The sequence below is a fragment of the Hyla sarda genome, chromosome 4 (genome assembly GCF_029499605.1).
Source record: "Hyla sarda isolate aHylSar1 chromosome 4, aHylSar1.hap1, whole genome shotgun sequence".
In the NCBI taxonomy this organism is placed as follows: Eukaryota; Metazoa; Chordata; class Amphibia; order Anura; family Hylidae; genus Hyla; species Hyla sarda.
Window position 1 is genome coordinate 19,434,467 of NC_079192.1, and position 15,334 is coordinate 19,449,800.

At 48.8% G+C, this 15,334-nt stretch overlaps 1 protein-coding gene across 2 annotated transcripts in view; it reads left to right on the top strand.

Moving 5' to 3' along the window:
* GUCY2D (guanylate cyclase 2D, retinal) overlaps positions 1 to 15,334 on the top strand; it is a 39,286-nt gene that overhangs the window by 9,170 nt on the left and 14,782 nt on the right. For both annotated transcript variants that reach the window (XR_008892107.1, XM_056570124.1), the window contains exons 6-9: positions 1,982 to 2,075; positions 2,154 to 2,285; positions 7,951 to 8,031; positions 14,607 to 14,783. Coding sequence is in view for 1 of the 2 variants with exons in the window: in XM_056570124.1 (XP_056426099.1) it covers positions 1,982 to 2,075; positions 2,154 to 2,285; positions 7,951 to 8,031; positions 14,607 to 14,783 (484 nt within the window). In the remaining variant the exon portion in view is untranslated. The remainder of the gene's footprint in view (positions 1 to 1,981; positions 2,076 to 2,153; positions 2,286 to 7,950; positions 8,032 to 14,606; positions 14,784 to 15,334) is intronic.

Here is a 15,334-nt window from a genome sequence, read left to right on the forward strand (position 1 = left end):
CTCAGGTAACTGTACAATGCCCAGTGAGTTCTGTGCACAGGCCCTTTTCTGATAAATGGGACTCATGCATGGAACTTGCTGGCCTTCATACAGTTGCCTCGGCAACTGTAGCGCCCACCATGAGCTGTGCTCTAACGCTCTACATGCTTTAATGTCGTTGTTTCTTGACTTATAAAGGAACCTAAAAGATGTTTCTAAAGACCTTATTACTGTGCATCACTTAGACCGAATGGCTACTAAATGGGCTCCTATCATGTCTACAACCCTTGTTCATATGCCTTATTGGGGCATATGGAAATCATTGAGTGAGTTCCTTTGCTGAGGACCCCCTCTTTTAGCTAGGTGGGACAGCCGCATTTACTCTAAATGGAAACGGTCCCCTTTTATTCTCTGGGACTATCTGGCATTTTGCAAAAGTTATCCTGCTGGTGCCGATAAAAAAATAAATAAAAAAAATACACTTACCTAGCCCCAGTCCCCCTCAGTTCCCATTCAGTTTTGTCTGGAACCCTGATCTTCTGCTTTCTTCCTGCTTCCAAGATGAGTGCTTCTTGCATGACTTGCTGGCTCATACAATTAGTAGCCAAAATGGGACAACACTGTGGCCAGTGATTGGTCGTGCTCTCATCTGGGACTCAGGAAGAGGACAAAAGATCAGGGGACTGGATGGGGTAAATGAGATCCAGGATAGGAAAGTATAGGTTCTTGTTCAAATTTTTTCCTGCCCCAGCTGGATTAATTATTTATAGCTTAACTGAAGTGTTGGTTGGGTGGCAGTATACCTACTTAAAGAGGACCTGTCACCAAACCAAACTTTTAATATGTATAAATATACAAAGAAATGAAACCACCGGCACCGCTAGGTATGTTGCAGTCCCACTATGTAGCTATATCTCGGACACAATAGTTAATATCGTCCAATACTATAGTTCCACCTTAGAGTGTGCCAGCACGAGGATCGACTATGTGTGAAGACAAGGGTGGTGCTCTTCTGTAGCAGATACAAGGCAATACATACAAGTACATACGAAGAGATCAGAATGCACTCACCCGGAGTCGATTGCCGTCACCAGGGGGTCCCAATCCGGGTCACCAACAATCCGCAAGGAGCATCGCAGGAGAGAGCTGTAGCGTGTGGGGGAGTTCTCAGACGCTGGCCAGCGTCTGAGAACTCCCCCACACGCTACAGCTCTCTCCTGCGATGCTCCTTGCGGATTGTTGGTGACCCGGATTGGGACCCCCTGGTGACGGCAATCGACTCCGGGTGAGTGCGTTATGATCTCTTCGTATGTACTTGTAAACTTTTAATATATTGTTCCTTATGTAATTATAAGACACTTTGCTATTTACTTGTTGTTAAAATTGTCAACCTTTATATGTTTTAATTTGATTGAAAAAACAGCCACTAGGTGGCTCTGTTCTGTTCCCTGCCACAAGTCAAACAGTTAGTTTGGTCTTCTCCCGGCCTGGAAGGAGACCAAACTTAGGAAATGCATATGGGGCATGGCGGGCCACAGCTCTTGCAGTCTTCAGTGATATTGTGCCTGCTGGGGAACGCCCACTTTCTCCTGCCGGGAGCTCACACAATGTGAGCAAGGGGAAAGGTATGATACACAGCTTTTTAAAGCTCGGAGTAGTTAGGGAATATAATCTGAGTTAGTTTAGAAAATATGGTTTGATGACAGGTACTCTTTAAATTTCCTGGAAACTTCATAGCCTGAGACTTGCCCACTGATAAATCGATCAGGTTATGGATTTGCCCGAAGTCTCATGCAAGTCTATTGGGGTTGTCCTTTAAATGGGCGGCTTGTTGCAAACTTGCAAAAACAGTGAATCAGTGAAGTTTTGTTGGGATAACCTGAAGACTTTTCAGTCACATCATCTACTACCACTAGAGCAGTAATGCTGCCATCTTAGCTGTAGACAAACAATCTCACTCTGCAGCCCTTATCTAAAATATATATTTTTGTCCTCCATGTAGGAGAAGACTTCAGCACGCCAAGCTCTTGAGAGGTCCTAATAAAATGTTTCTTACTATGGATGACTTAATTTTTATCTACACACAGAGCAGAAAGGTGAGAACGTTGGATGACGGGGGAAAGATATAAATAAGGAAGCAGAATATTAATGTAAGCCTCTTTTATTATTCACAGAAATTGGGAGATGATAGCAGGTCCAGCATGCTGGGAAAAAGTATCAGCGAAATTAGGACCCCACGTCATTCCATATCTGGGAAAAGTGTAGCAGCAGCCAGTCCATATACAACAAACGTGGCGGTCTACGAGGTAAGCATTGGTCATCGTGGTGAAGAAGACTGCATTTTTACCCCAAAGGGGTACTCTGCCCCTAGATATCTTATCCCCTATTCAAAGAATAGGGGATGAGATATCTAATCTCAGGAGTCCTGCTGCTGGGACCACCACAATCTCTGTGCAGCACCTGGCATTCTTTTAGAATGCTTGGTGAGCGTGCCGGGGTTTTGACTTCACGGCCATTCCCCTCGCGTTGTCATTACCATGCCACTCGCGACGTCACACCCTCTCAATGAAAGTCTATGGGAGGGGGCGTGATGGCCATCACGTCCCCTTCCATAGCCTTGCATTGAGGGGGTGTGGTGTGACGTCACGAGGGGTGTAGCCGTAGCGTCCCAACCCCCTGCCGCCCGCACCCAGTATTCGGAACAAAATCTGAACGCTGGGGTAGTGGAGTACCCATGGACGGACTGACCGGCCGGTCCGATCCCAGATCCCCAGCAGAGGTATCCCCTCTGTGTGAGCGGCATCTGCGCCTACACAGAGGAGACGTGACCTCCACCCCCACGCAAAGCAGGCGCCGGTGACGTCACTCAACGGTGCCTACACTGTGGAGGAAGGAAGACGTGAGCCTCTGCTGCGCTCCAGAGGAGAAGATCGCTGCGTGGGACATCAGGTGAGCATAATTTTTTTTTCAACGGGGGGAGGGGGAAAAACTCTGCAGCCTGCACCTACTAGGGGGGGGGGGGGACACTCTAACTCTGCTGTCTAGACCTACTGGGGGGGACTCTAACTCTGCTGTCTACACCTACTGGGGGGGGGGAACTCTAGCTCTGCTGTCTACACTTACTGGGGGGGGGACTCTAACTCCACTGTCTACATCTACTGTGGGTGGGGGGACTCTAACTCTGCTGTCTACACCTACTGGGGGGACGCTAACTCTGCTGTCTACACCTACTGGGGGGGGGACTCTCTAACTCTGCTGTCTTCTCCTACTGGGGGGATGGACTCTAACTCTGCTGTCTACACTTACTGGGGGGGGACTCTAACTCCACTGTCTACAGCTACTGTGGGCGGGGTGACTCTAACTCTTCTGTCTACACCTTCTGGGGACTGGGAGGCTCTAACTCTGCTGTCTACACCTACTGGGGGGGGGGGACGGGACGGTAACTCTGCTGTCTACATCTACTGGGGGGGGGACTCTAACTCTGCTGTCTACACCTACTGGGGGGAGGACTCTAACTCCACTGTCTACACCTACTGTGGGCAGGGGGACTCTAACTCTGCTGTCTACACCTTCTTGGGCGGGGGGCTCTAACTGCTGTCTACACCTACTGGGGGGGACTCTAACTTTGCTGTCTACACCTACAGGGGGGCGGGGGGGGACTCTAACTCTGCCGCCTACACCTACTGGGGGGGGGGGATCTAACTCTGCTGCCTGCGCTCACTGGGGGGGGGGGACTCTAACTCTGCTGTCTACACCTACTGGGGGGACACTAACTCTGCTGTCTACACCTACGGGGGGGGGGGACTCTAACTCTGCTGTCTACACCTGCTGGGGGGGGACTCTAACTCTGCCACCTACACCTACTGGGGGGGGGATTCTAACTCTGCAGCCTGCACCTACTGGAGGGGAAACTCTAACTCTGCTGCCTGCACCTACTGGGGGGTGGGGACAATAACTCTGCTGTCTACACCTACTGGGGGGGACGCTAACTCTGCTGTCTACACCTACTGGGGGGGACTCTAACTCTGCTGTCTACACCTACTGGGGGCAGGGGCGCTCTAACTCTACTGTCTACACCTACAGGGGGGGACTCTAACTCTGCTGTCTACACCTACTGGGGGGGGACTCTAACTCTGCTGTCTACACCTACTTGGGGGGACTCTAACTCTGCTGCCTGTACCTGCGGAGGGGGGGGGCTCTAACTCTGCTGTCTACACCCACAGGGGGGACTATAACTCTTCTGTCCACACCTACTGGGGAGGAACTCTGCTTCCTGCATTTACTGGGTGGGGGGACTCTAACTCTGCTTCCTGCTCCTACTGGGGGGCACTCTAACTCTGTTGCCTACACCTACTGGGGGGACTCTAACTCTGTTGCCTACACCTACTGGGGGGAACTCTGGGGGGGGACTCTGACTGCTGTCTACACCTTCTGGGGGCTGGGAGGCTGTAACTCTGCTGTCTACACCTACTGGGGGGGGGGACGGTAACTCTCCTGTCTACATCTACTGGGGGGGGGGGGGGACTCTAACTCTGCTGTCTACACCTACTGGGGGGGACTCTAACTCTGCTGTCTACACTTACTGGGGGGAGGACTCTAACTCCACTGTCTACACCTACTGTGGGCAGGGGGACTCTAACTCTGCTGTCTACACCTTCTTGGGCGGGGGGCTCTAACTGCTGTCTACACCTACTGGGGGGGACTCTAACTTTGCTGTCTACACCTACGGGGGGTGGGGGGACTCTAACTCTGCCGCCTACACCTACTGGGGGGGGGAATCTAACTCTGCTGCCTGCACCTACTGGGGGGGGGGGGCTCTAACTCTGCTGTCTACACCTACTGGGGGGACACTAACTCTGCTGTCTACACCTGCTGGGGGGGGGGGACTCTAACTCTGCCACCTAAACCTACTGGGGGGGATTCTAACTCTGCTGCCTGCACCTACTGGAGGGGAAACTCTAACTCTGCTGTCTACACCTACTGGGGGGGACTCTAACTCTGTCACCTACACCTACTGGGGGGGACTCTAACTCTGCTGCCTGCACCTACTGGGGGGTGGGAGCAATGAGGGAGATTTATCAAAGGATTTAGACTGGTTTTTCTTGTCTAAATTTGTCGCACAGAAAGTCGCAGTCTAAATCTGTGCGACTTTTCTGCGACTTTTGCTCTAGAGGATTTTTAGAACATGATGCATTCTGGTCTATTTTAGACTGAAATGCATTGAAAAATGCATTGATGCTGAATTTATCAAAAGCGACTTTTCAGCGACAAGTCGCATAGGCTGAAAGTACGCCGAAATGTCAGACCATGTTGGAGCAGGTTTAAATATAGACTAAAGCATAGATCATGCAGTCTGTGCACAGAATTTATCAAGAGCTGTGCGCCATTTGATAAATTAGGTGCACAATAGACCAGACTAACCCTCTGTAGTTTGGTCTATATTGATGCGGGACATAGACAACTTTGATAAATATCCCCCAATAACTCTGCTGTCTACACCTACTGGGGGGGATTCTAACTCTGCTGTCTACACCTACTGGGGGCGGGGGCGCTCTAACTCTACTGTCTACACCTACGGGGGGGGGGGACTCTAACTCTGCTGTCTACACCTACTGGGGGGGACTCTAACTCTGCTGTCTACACCTACTTGGGGGGACTCTAACTCTGCTGCCTGTACCTGCTGAGGGGTGGGGGGGCTCTAACTCTGCTGTCTACACCCACAGGGGGGACTATAACTCTTCTGTCCACACCTACTGGGGAGGAACTCTAACTCTGCTTCCTGCATTTACTGGGTGGGGGGACTCTAACTCTGCTTCCTGCACCTACTGGGGGGCACTTTAACTCTGTTGCCTACACCTACTGGGGGGACTCTAACTCCGTTGCCTACATCTACTGGGGGGAACTCTGGGGGGGGGGACTCTAACTCTTCTGCCTATATCTCTTGGGGGGACTCTAACTCTGCTGCTTATACCTACTGTGGAGGAACTCTGCTGCCTACAAATACTGTGGGGGAACTCTGCTGCCTACACCCACTGTGGGGAAACTCTGCTTCCTACACCCACTATGGGGGGAACTCTGTTGCCTACACCTACTATGGGGGAACTCTGCTTACTACACCCACTATGGGGGGGGGGGACTCTGCTGCCTACACTTACTATGGGGTAACTCTGTTGCCTACACCTAATGTGAGGGAACTCTGCTGCCTACACCTAATGTGAGGGACTATCTACTATGTTCCTGCCTAGCTAATATGGGGACAAACTACTAAACTAATAGGAGGGCTACCTACAACCCACATAGGGGGATTTCATAATGCCCCTCTCGAGACTAGACCGTGGATCCGCCACTGGGTGGAGGAGGTGCTGGCTACCTACTGGACTAACTCCCTGGCTACCTAACTTTGTTCCTGGATGCCTAACTACTTATCTACATACCTGGCTATCTAACTACCTACATACCTGGCTGCCTAACTACCTACCTACCTACATATCTTGCCACCTACCTACATACCTGGCTACCAAACTATGTACATACCTGGCCTGGCATACATGGCTGCCTAACTACCTAGCTAGCAACCTACCGACCTGGCTAGTCACCTACCTACATATCTGTCCTGATCTACCTACCTTGTTAACTATTTACCTGGTTACCTACCTACTTGCCCATTTACTGTGCAGAACACCAAGGAGGGCATTATTACAGTTTGTGGGCTTATAAATGGAGAGATTGTGTAGAGGGGGAGGGGGGAGGCACGCACTGGAAAAATTCAGAGTCTAACATGTTTGTTTTGCAGATGTTAAGAGATCAACATGATGGTCTGATCCGAAGCAGAAAAGGAAAGAGGACGTCAGAAAAGACGTAATTGTGAGTCCCTTGATGTAACTGTAATCACTTATATGGTATACAGATCCTGTGTACAGCTGATATCTACCGCCATATGGTCCTGTATGTAAAATTATTTTACTTACCTTAAAGTGTTTCTTATATATATTACATTTAGTGTGTATTGTGTGTAGGGCTGGTGGAGGGATTTGCGTAGAATAGGGCAGAAGTGTGACCAGCAGCAGAGCATCGCAGGGGGCCCTTACTTTTTTTGGCCCGGGGGTCCTGAGTGTTGTCAGTCCGCCCCTGGAGGTACCCCTTTAATATATTTGGATCATCAGCCCTATATTGTCAATTCGATTTTCTATTGAGTTTGTTCCTTCTTGTCTAACATCAATGTTCAAAGTTTCTTTCCATCTAATTGTCCACCAGATAACTTTTATTATCTAATATTTCTAAAATTAAAACATTGGGGGCCTTAAAGTTTCACAGTAGTGGATGAATTTGTCCGATATCTTCTTCATACACTTCTTGATATCCTGATTATGACTGGACAAATCTTTAAAGGGGTAATCTGCTTGAAAACTGTTTTTTTATTTTTTTATCAACTGGTGTTACAGATTTGCAAATTACTGGTGTTACAGATTTGTAAATTACTTTTATTAAAAAAATCTTAATCCTTCCAGTACTTATCAGCTGCTGTATGCTCCACAAAGTAGGAGCAAATGCCCATAGAAAACCTATGCTGCTCTGGACAGTTCCTGACACAGACAGAGGTGTCAGCAGAAAGCACTATTGACGGACAGAAAGGAAAATCAAAGAGAAAATAACTTCTGTAGCATACAGCAGCTGATAAGTACTGGAAGGATTAAGTTTTTTTTTAATAGAAGTAAATTACAAAGCTGTTTAACTTTCTTGCACCAGTTGATTTAAAAGAAAGGTTTTCCAGCAGAGTACCCCTTTAATGTAAACTTGGCACAAATGGAAGCCAATGGTTACAGTGTTCCTTGCCAGTACCATACGGATATGATTTGAGGAAACATCCTCCATACAAGATGTCAATTCCTGTGTCAAAACTTTGCAAAGATTATTCTTGATTCTGGACATGTGTTTGTGGTTAATATTCCATATTTTTTTACCTTTCTCCAGGGGGATTGGGTTTGGCTCAAAAGATTTCCTGGGGAGAAGCTCGGGGATATCAGGCCAGCCACAAGGAATGTCTTTGTCACGGTAAATAACTAGTCTTATGGATCTTCTTAGGTCAATGACTTTGAAAATATATTCTTAAAGGGGTATTCTGCCCCTAGACATCTGATCCCCTATCCAAAGCGATTAGACATCTTATTCTGTATCCTTTGGATAGGGGATAAGATGTCTAGGGACAGAGTACCCCTTTAAAGGAGTAATCCGGGATATAAAAACAAGGGGATAAGTGTAGAAGATGTCCCAGCGGTCACATCCCCCACAATCTCACGCACGTCTCTTGAGCGTTTAGTATGGGGGACACGTTTTCATATCCCAGAGATAACCACCTGCTTAAAGGTGTACTCCGCCCCTAGACATCTTAATACTATCCAAAGGATAGAGGATAAGATGTCTGATCGCAGGGGTCCCGCCACTGGGGACCCCCGCCATCTCAGCCGTGGCACCCCAGACATCCGGTGCACGGAGCGAACTTCGCTCCGTGACGGATGACTGGCAATGCAGGGTGGTGGCTTGTTAGGTCACGGCCACGCCCCCTCAATGTAAGGCTATGGGAGGGGCATGACGGCCGACACGCCCTCTCCCATAGACTTGCATTGAGGAGGCGTGGCAGTGACGGCATGAGCGGGGTGTGGCCGTGACGTCACGAGCTGCACCCGATGCTCTAAACGAACGCTGGGTGCAGCAGGGAGATTGCGGGGGTCCCCAGTGGTGGGATCCCCGCTTTCAGACATCTTATCCTCTATCCTTTGGAGAGGGGATAAGATGTCTAGTGGCGGGGTACCCCTTTAATATTGTGTAGGTACCTCTTGTTCAACCAAAATAGCTATGAACCATTAAATGTATGGGTCCCACAAGATCTCCGAAGGTTAGCAGTAGATCCTCTATATCCTGTAAATTGTGAGGTGTGGCCCCCATGGATTAGATTTGTTTTTCCAGCACATCCCACAGATGCTCGATTGGATTAAGATCTGGGGAATTTGGAGGCAAGGATAACACCTTGATCTCTTTTTCACGCCCTTCCGACCATTCCTGGACAGGTCACTGTCACAAGGGACCCCTCTGTCGTGAAGGGGTGTTTGTGGTCTCTTTGATGTGTAAAGTGACATTCACATAAATGCCAGGACACAAGGTTTGCCTGCAGAACTTTTCCTAGAGCATCTTCCTGTATTGGTGGATTTGTTTTGTTCCTGTGTATCCTGTTGCAATCTCTTCTCTACATACAGTAAGCATATGACCAAGAATAAGAACCTTCTTGCATTGTTCCATGGTCCAGTCCAGTTTTGCCCATTATAGGCGGATTTTAGCAGTGGACAGGGTTCAGCGTGGGCATTCTGAGTGGTCTACAGATACAGAGCTCCAATGTGGCAAGTCATCGTTTGACTGGTTTTCCATTCTTAGGCCACTTTAGTAACCCCTGTATATCAGGCACCCCTTACTAGACCTTCTATTCTGAATATGCTCTGGCCTGGTCATCAAACCATCACTATGGGGCCCTTGTCCTACCACGATTTCACCTTCAAGAACGGACTGTCCACTGTCCACTGTCTAACGGTACGCTCACACCACGGTTTGTCAGTACCGGGACCGGATCTGGCTGGGGGGAGTAAAACCAGGCGCTCTTGTACCCCAGCTGGACCAGGCCCGCATTTCATTAATTTGAATGAGCGGAGTCAGATAGTGACAGTCACCATTGTCACATTGCATATCTCATTTATTTGAATGAGTCAACTGACCCCGGTCGGCTCATTTTTGCCCCATATCCGGTTTTGTGACCAGACCTATTACACTGGTATACCACGGTTTTAGGTCCGGTCAAAAAACTGGATACGGGCAAAAACGAGCTGACCGGGGTCGGTTGACTCGGTTGACTCATTCAAATGAATGAGTTGCAATGTGACAATGGTGACTGTCAAGGAATGGGATATATTAGGGTGCGTTCACACTACGGTTTGTCAATACGGGAACCGGATCTGGCTGGAGGAAGTGAAAAACGGGCGCTCTCGTGAAAACCGGCGCTGAAATCCATTGACTTTAATGAGCCGACCACAGTCACCATTTGACTCCGGTCGGCTCATTTCTGCCCCGCATCCTGTTTTGTGACCGGACCTAAAACCGTAGAATACTACGGTTTTAGGTCCGGTCAGAAAAACAGATATGGGTCGAAAATGAGCAGACCGGAGTCAAACAGTGACTGCCGTCGGCTCATTAAAGTCAATGGATTTCAGCGCCGGTCCGGCTGGGGTACGAGTTTTCCGCACGGTTTTCCCCTCCCCCAGCCAGATCCGAAAAGTCAAACAGTCCGGCTGGGATATGGAAATGCACGGTTTTCCCCTCCCCCAGCCGGATCCGACAGCCGTAGGCTAAAAACGTGGTGTGAAAGCACTTTAAGACAGTCTAGATAAGCCTAAAGACTGTCTTGAGATCTTTTTGTTGTGTAATTGGAGTAGTCGTTTAAGAAAGGTTGAGAGCATTAAATCCTTTGGTAGGCTTTTCTGCTAAGTAGGTAGGCCTCGTTCTCATCCAGCCTCTTCGAATAAACAGTAAAAAAAAAAATCGCATTGAACTCTCTTTAACCCCTTGATGACTAAGCCAATTTGGGCCTTCATCTCATTGCATCCTATTTTTAATGGTTCATATAGCTTATTGATTATGTTATAGTCAACATGTGTTTCATTAAAAAAAAAAAATATATATATATATATATATATATATTTGTCCTCCTTAGAGGACACATGGACTAAAGGGTTAAAGAGATAGACAGCCCGAAGTTTGCAGATAAGGTTGTAATATCATTATAATAGGTGATTAAGGCTAGAGCATGTAAGGAGTTGACACTCCCGCTATGAGGAGTTGATCGTTGTCCCGCTACGATCCCCGGTGCGCTCCTCTTCTGGGTTCCTTTGGTCAATACGTCATGCTAAATCTAAGGTTTCTAACATTCTGTTTTTACTGTCATTATGGGGTATTAAGGACAGAATGAAGGGGGAAAACTGGAATTATTTTTATTTTTAACACAAAGACGCAACACAACAAAATATGAAAAAAAAAGTGAAAGGGTCTAAAAACTTTCCCAACCCATTGTACATTGTAGTTGGGTGTACGGGCTACTTAAACTAGTGCTTTTCATGTTTCTCAAGAACTCTGTACTAACATAAATGACATCAAAGTACTTTGTCCCTTACCAATGGCCAGGAGTAGAAGTGGGTTGGACAACCCCAATAAATAAGAACTCTGATGATGATCATTGACCGGCAATATGTAGTGCCCTTTATAAATCAGTAGGACACCTTTGTAACTCATCAATGAGCTGGGTCCTCCACAAGGAGAGCAAAGGGGTACGCCGCCTTCAGACATCTTATCCCCTATCCAAAGGATAGGGGATAAGATGACTGATCGCGGGGGTCCCCAGCAATCTTGGCTTCGGCACCCCAGACATACAGTGCATGGAACGAACTTCGCTCAGTGCCGGATGACTGGCATTGTGGGGCGGAGGCTCATGATGTCACAGCCACACCCACTCAATGCAAGTCTATGGGAGGGGGCGTGATGGCTGCACCTAAAAATCAATATGATGGCTTATTATTGCCCCACCAATTCTTCTTTGTAATGTCATCAGTCATTTTACCCAAAAATCTATGGCAAAATGGGAAAAAAATCATTTTGTAACTTTTGGGGGCTTCTGTTTCTACGCAGTAAATTTTTCTGTAAAAATGACACCTTCTCTTTATTCTGTAGGTCCATACGGTTAAATTGATACCCTACTTATATAGGTTTGATTTTGTCGTTCTTTTGGAAAAAATCATAACTACATGCACGAAAATTACGGTATATACTCGAGTATAAGCCGACCCGAGTATAAGCCGAGACCCCTAATTTCAACCCAAAATCCCAGGAAAAGTTATTGACTCGAGTATAAGCCTAGGGTGGGAAATACCTCATCCCCCCCTGTCATCATCCAGACCCGTCATTAACATCCTCATCATCCCACACATCCCCCCTTCATCATCCCCTTGTCATCATCCCACACATCCCCTTATCATCCCACACATCCCCCCTTCATCATCCCCTTGTCATCATCCCACACATCCCCTTATCATCCCACACATCCCCCCTTCATCATCCCCTTGTCATCATCCCACACATCCCCCCTTCATCATCCCCTTGTCATCATCCCACACATCCCCTTATCATCCCACACATCCCCCCTTCATCATCCCCTTGTCATCATCCCACACATCCCCTTATCCCACACATCCCCCCTTCATCATCCCCTTGTCATCATCCCACACATCCCCTTATCATCCCACACCCCCCCCCCCTTCATCATCCCCACCCCCCTTCATCATCCCACACACCCCCCTTCATCATCCTCTTCTCATCATTCGCCCTCAGTGGTCTTCAACCTGCGGACCTCCAGAGGTTTCAAAACTACAACTCCCAGCAAGCCCGGGCAGCCATCGGCTGTCCGGGCTTGCTGGGAGTTGTAGTTTTGAAACCTCCGGAGGTCCGCAGGTTGAAGACCACTGCGGCCTTCAACATGCGGACCGCCAGAGGTTTCAAAACTACAACTCCCAGCAAGCCCGGGCAGCCATCGGCTGTCCGGGCTTGCTGGGAGTTGTAGTTTTGAAACCTCCGGAGGTCCGCAGGTTGAAGACCACTGCGGCCTTCAACATCATCCAGCCCCCTCTCACCCCCTTTAGTTCTGAGTACTCACCTCCGCTCGGCGCTGGTCCGGTCCTGCAGGGCTGTCCGGTAAGGAGGTGGTCCGGTGAGGAGGTGGTCCGGGCTGCTATCTTCACCGGGGGCGCCTCTTCTCCGCGCTTCCGGCCCGGAATAGAGCCGTTGCCTAGACAACGACGCATCTGCGTCGTTGTTAAGGCAACGTGACTATTCTGAGGCCGGGCCCGAAGCGCTTAGAAGAGGCCTCCCCGGTGAAGATAGCAGCCCGGACCACCTCCTCACCGGACCACCTCCTCACCGGACAGCCCTGCAGGACCGGACCAGCGCCGAGCGGAGGTGAGTACTCAGAACTAAAGGGGGTGAGAGGGGGCTGGATGATGTTGAAGGCCGCAGTGGTCTTCAACCTGCGGACCTCCGGAGGTTTCAAAACTACAACTCCCAGCAAGCCCGGACAGCCGATGGCTGCCCTGGCTTGCTGGGAGTTGTAGTTTTGAAACCTCTGGAAGTCCGCAGGTTGAAGACCACTGCGGGTGGGGGAGTTCACTCGAGTATAAGCCGAGGGGGGTGTTTTCAGCACGAAAAATCGTGCTGAAAAACTCGGCTTATACTCGAGTATATACGGTAATACATTTAAAATTGTCCTTTTCTGACCCCTATAACTTTTCTATTTTTCCGTGTACGGGGTGGTATAAGGGATCATTTTTTTGTGCCGTGATCTGAAGTTTTAATCAGTATAATTTTTGTTTTGACCGGACTTTTTGATCACTTTTATTCCTTTTTTTTATGGTATAAAAAGTGACCAAAAATACGCTATTTTGGACTTTGGATTTTTTTTTGCACGTACGCCATTGACCGTGCGCTTTAATTAATATTTATGCACATGGGGGGGGGGGGGGTGATTTCAACTTTTAATAAGGAAAGGGTTAATGTGTGTGTTTTTAAACTTTTTTAAACTTTCTTTTTACACTTTTAGTCCAATTAGGGGACTTTTAGGAGAAATCATTTGATTCCTCATACAGATCAATGTGGTTCCATAGAACCACATTGATCTGTGTGTTCTGCGCTCGATTGATAAAGTCTGGCCCTGCCAGGCTTTACCATTCTGAGCGCCGGAGCCAGCACAGGAGCAGAGGTAAGCCCTCCGGCTACCTCCCTAGTGGATTTCCCCTCCCGCGATCCCACTGTGGGGGGGGGGGGCGATTCATGTTCAGAGGGGTGCCAACACTAGCGATCAGCTGTTTGGCGCCCTTCAATGTATAGAGGTGGCGCTGAGTAATTGCAGCCCGGATCTTGTTAAAGTTAATGGGAGCCAAGCTGCAGTTACCCGGCACCACTATACAATGAACGGTACATGACTTTCCACCTTGTTCACTGTATAGTGAGGGCACCAAGCAGCTGATCAGGGAGGGATGGGGTGCCAAGGGGTATTCACAGGATAGGTCATCAATCTAAAAGTCTCAGAAAAACCCCTTTAAAGGGGTACTCCACTCTTAGACATCTTATTCCTTATCCAAAGGATAGGAGACAAGATGTCTGATCGTGCATTGGGCCCCAAGTGATTTCTGTGCAGCACCCGGCGTTCCTTTAGAATGCTGGATGCGTGTGGCGGGGTTCATGATATCATGGCCACGCCCCCTCAATGAAAGTCTATGGGGGGCGTGGCAGCTGTCACGCCCCCTCCCATAGACTTGCATTGAGGGGGCGTGGCCGTGACATCACGAGCGGCGTGGCTATGACATCACAACCCCTGCTTCCCTCACCAATAATGGGGCAGTGGAGTACCCCTTTAAGTAGGAAGATCTACATGTCCCATTCTGCTAAGATATAGCGACGTTCTCCCGAAATTACTTTTATCCCTAATGAACTGTGATTCACTAGAAAGCAACTTTTAAAATATCATTCCCCAATATCTTTTTCAGCTACGTGAACTGAGACATGAAAATGTGAATCTCTATCTGGGCCTGTTCAATGACATGGGGGTCCTTGGTGTGGTGTCGGAACATTGCTCTCGTGGAAGCCTGGAGGATCTCATCCAGAACCAAGACATGAAGCTCGACTGGATGTTTAAGTCTTCACTTCTTCTCGATCTTATTAAGGTTGGGACATAAGAAGGAGAAAAGAATGGCAGAGGCGGAGCTTGGTGGTCCAGCGCCATCTTATGTTATATTAGAGTATATTACCGCATTGTGTGCCTCCACCATTCACATATAGTGCGGCAGTGTTCTTGGGAGCATGATGTTTATATGGACTTCCTAGTTTACAGTTCTTACTACTTCTGCTCTTCAAGCAAGTAGAAAACTTAAAGGGGTACTCCACCCCCAGACATCTTATCCCCTATCCAAAGGATAGGGGATAAGATGTCTGATCACAGGGGTCCCTCCTCTGTGGACCCCCGCGATCTCGGCTGCAGCACCCCAGACATCCGTTGCACGGAGCGAACTTCGTTCCTTGCCGGATGACTGGCAATGCCGGGCGAGGCTCGTGACGTCGCGGTCATGCCCCCTCAATGCAAGTCTATGGGAGGTGGCGTGATGGCCGTCACGCTCCCTCCCATAGACTTGCATTGAGGGGGTGTGGCCTTGGCGTCACAAGCGGGTGCACAGCCGTGACGTCACAAGGCTCCGGAGCTGCACCAAAAAGAAAAAAA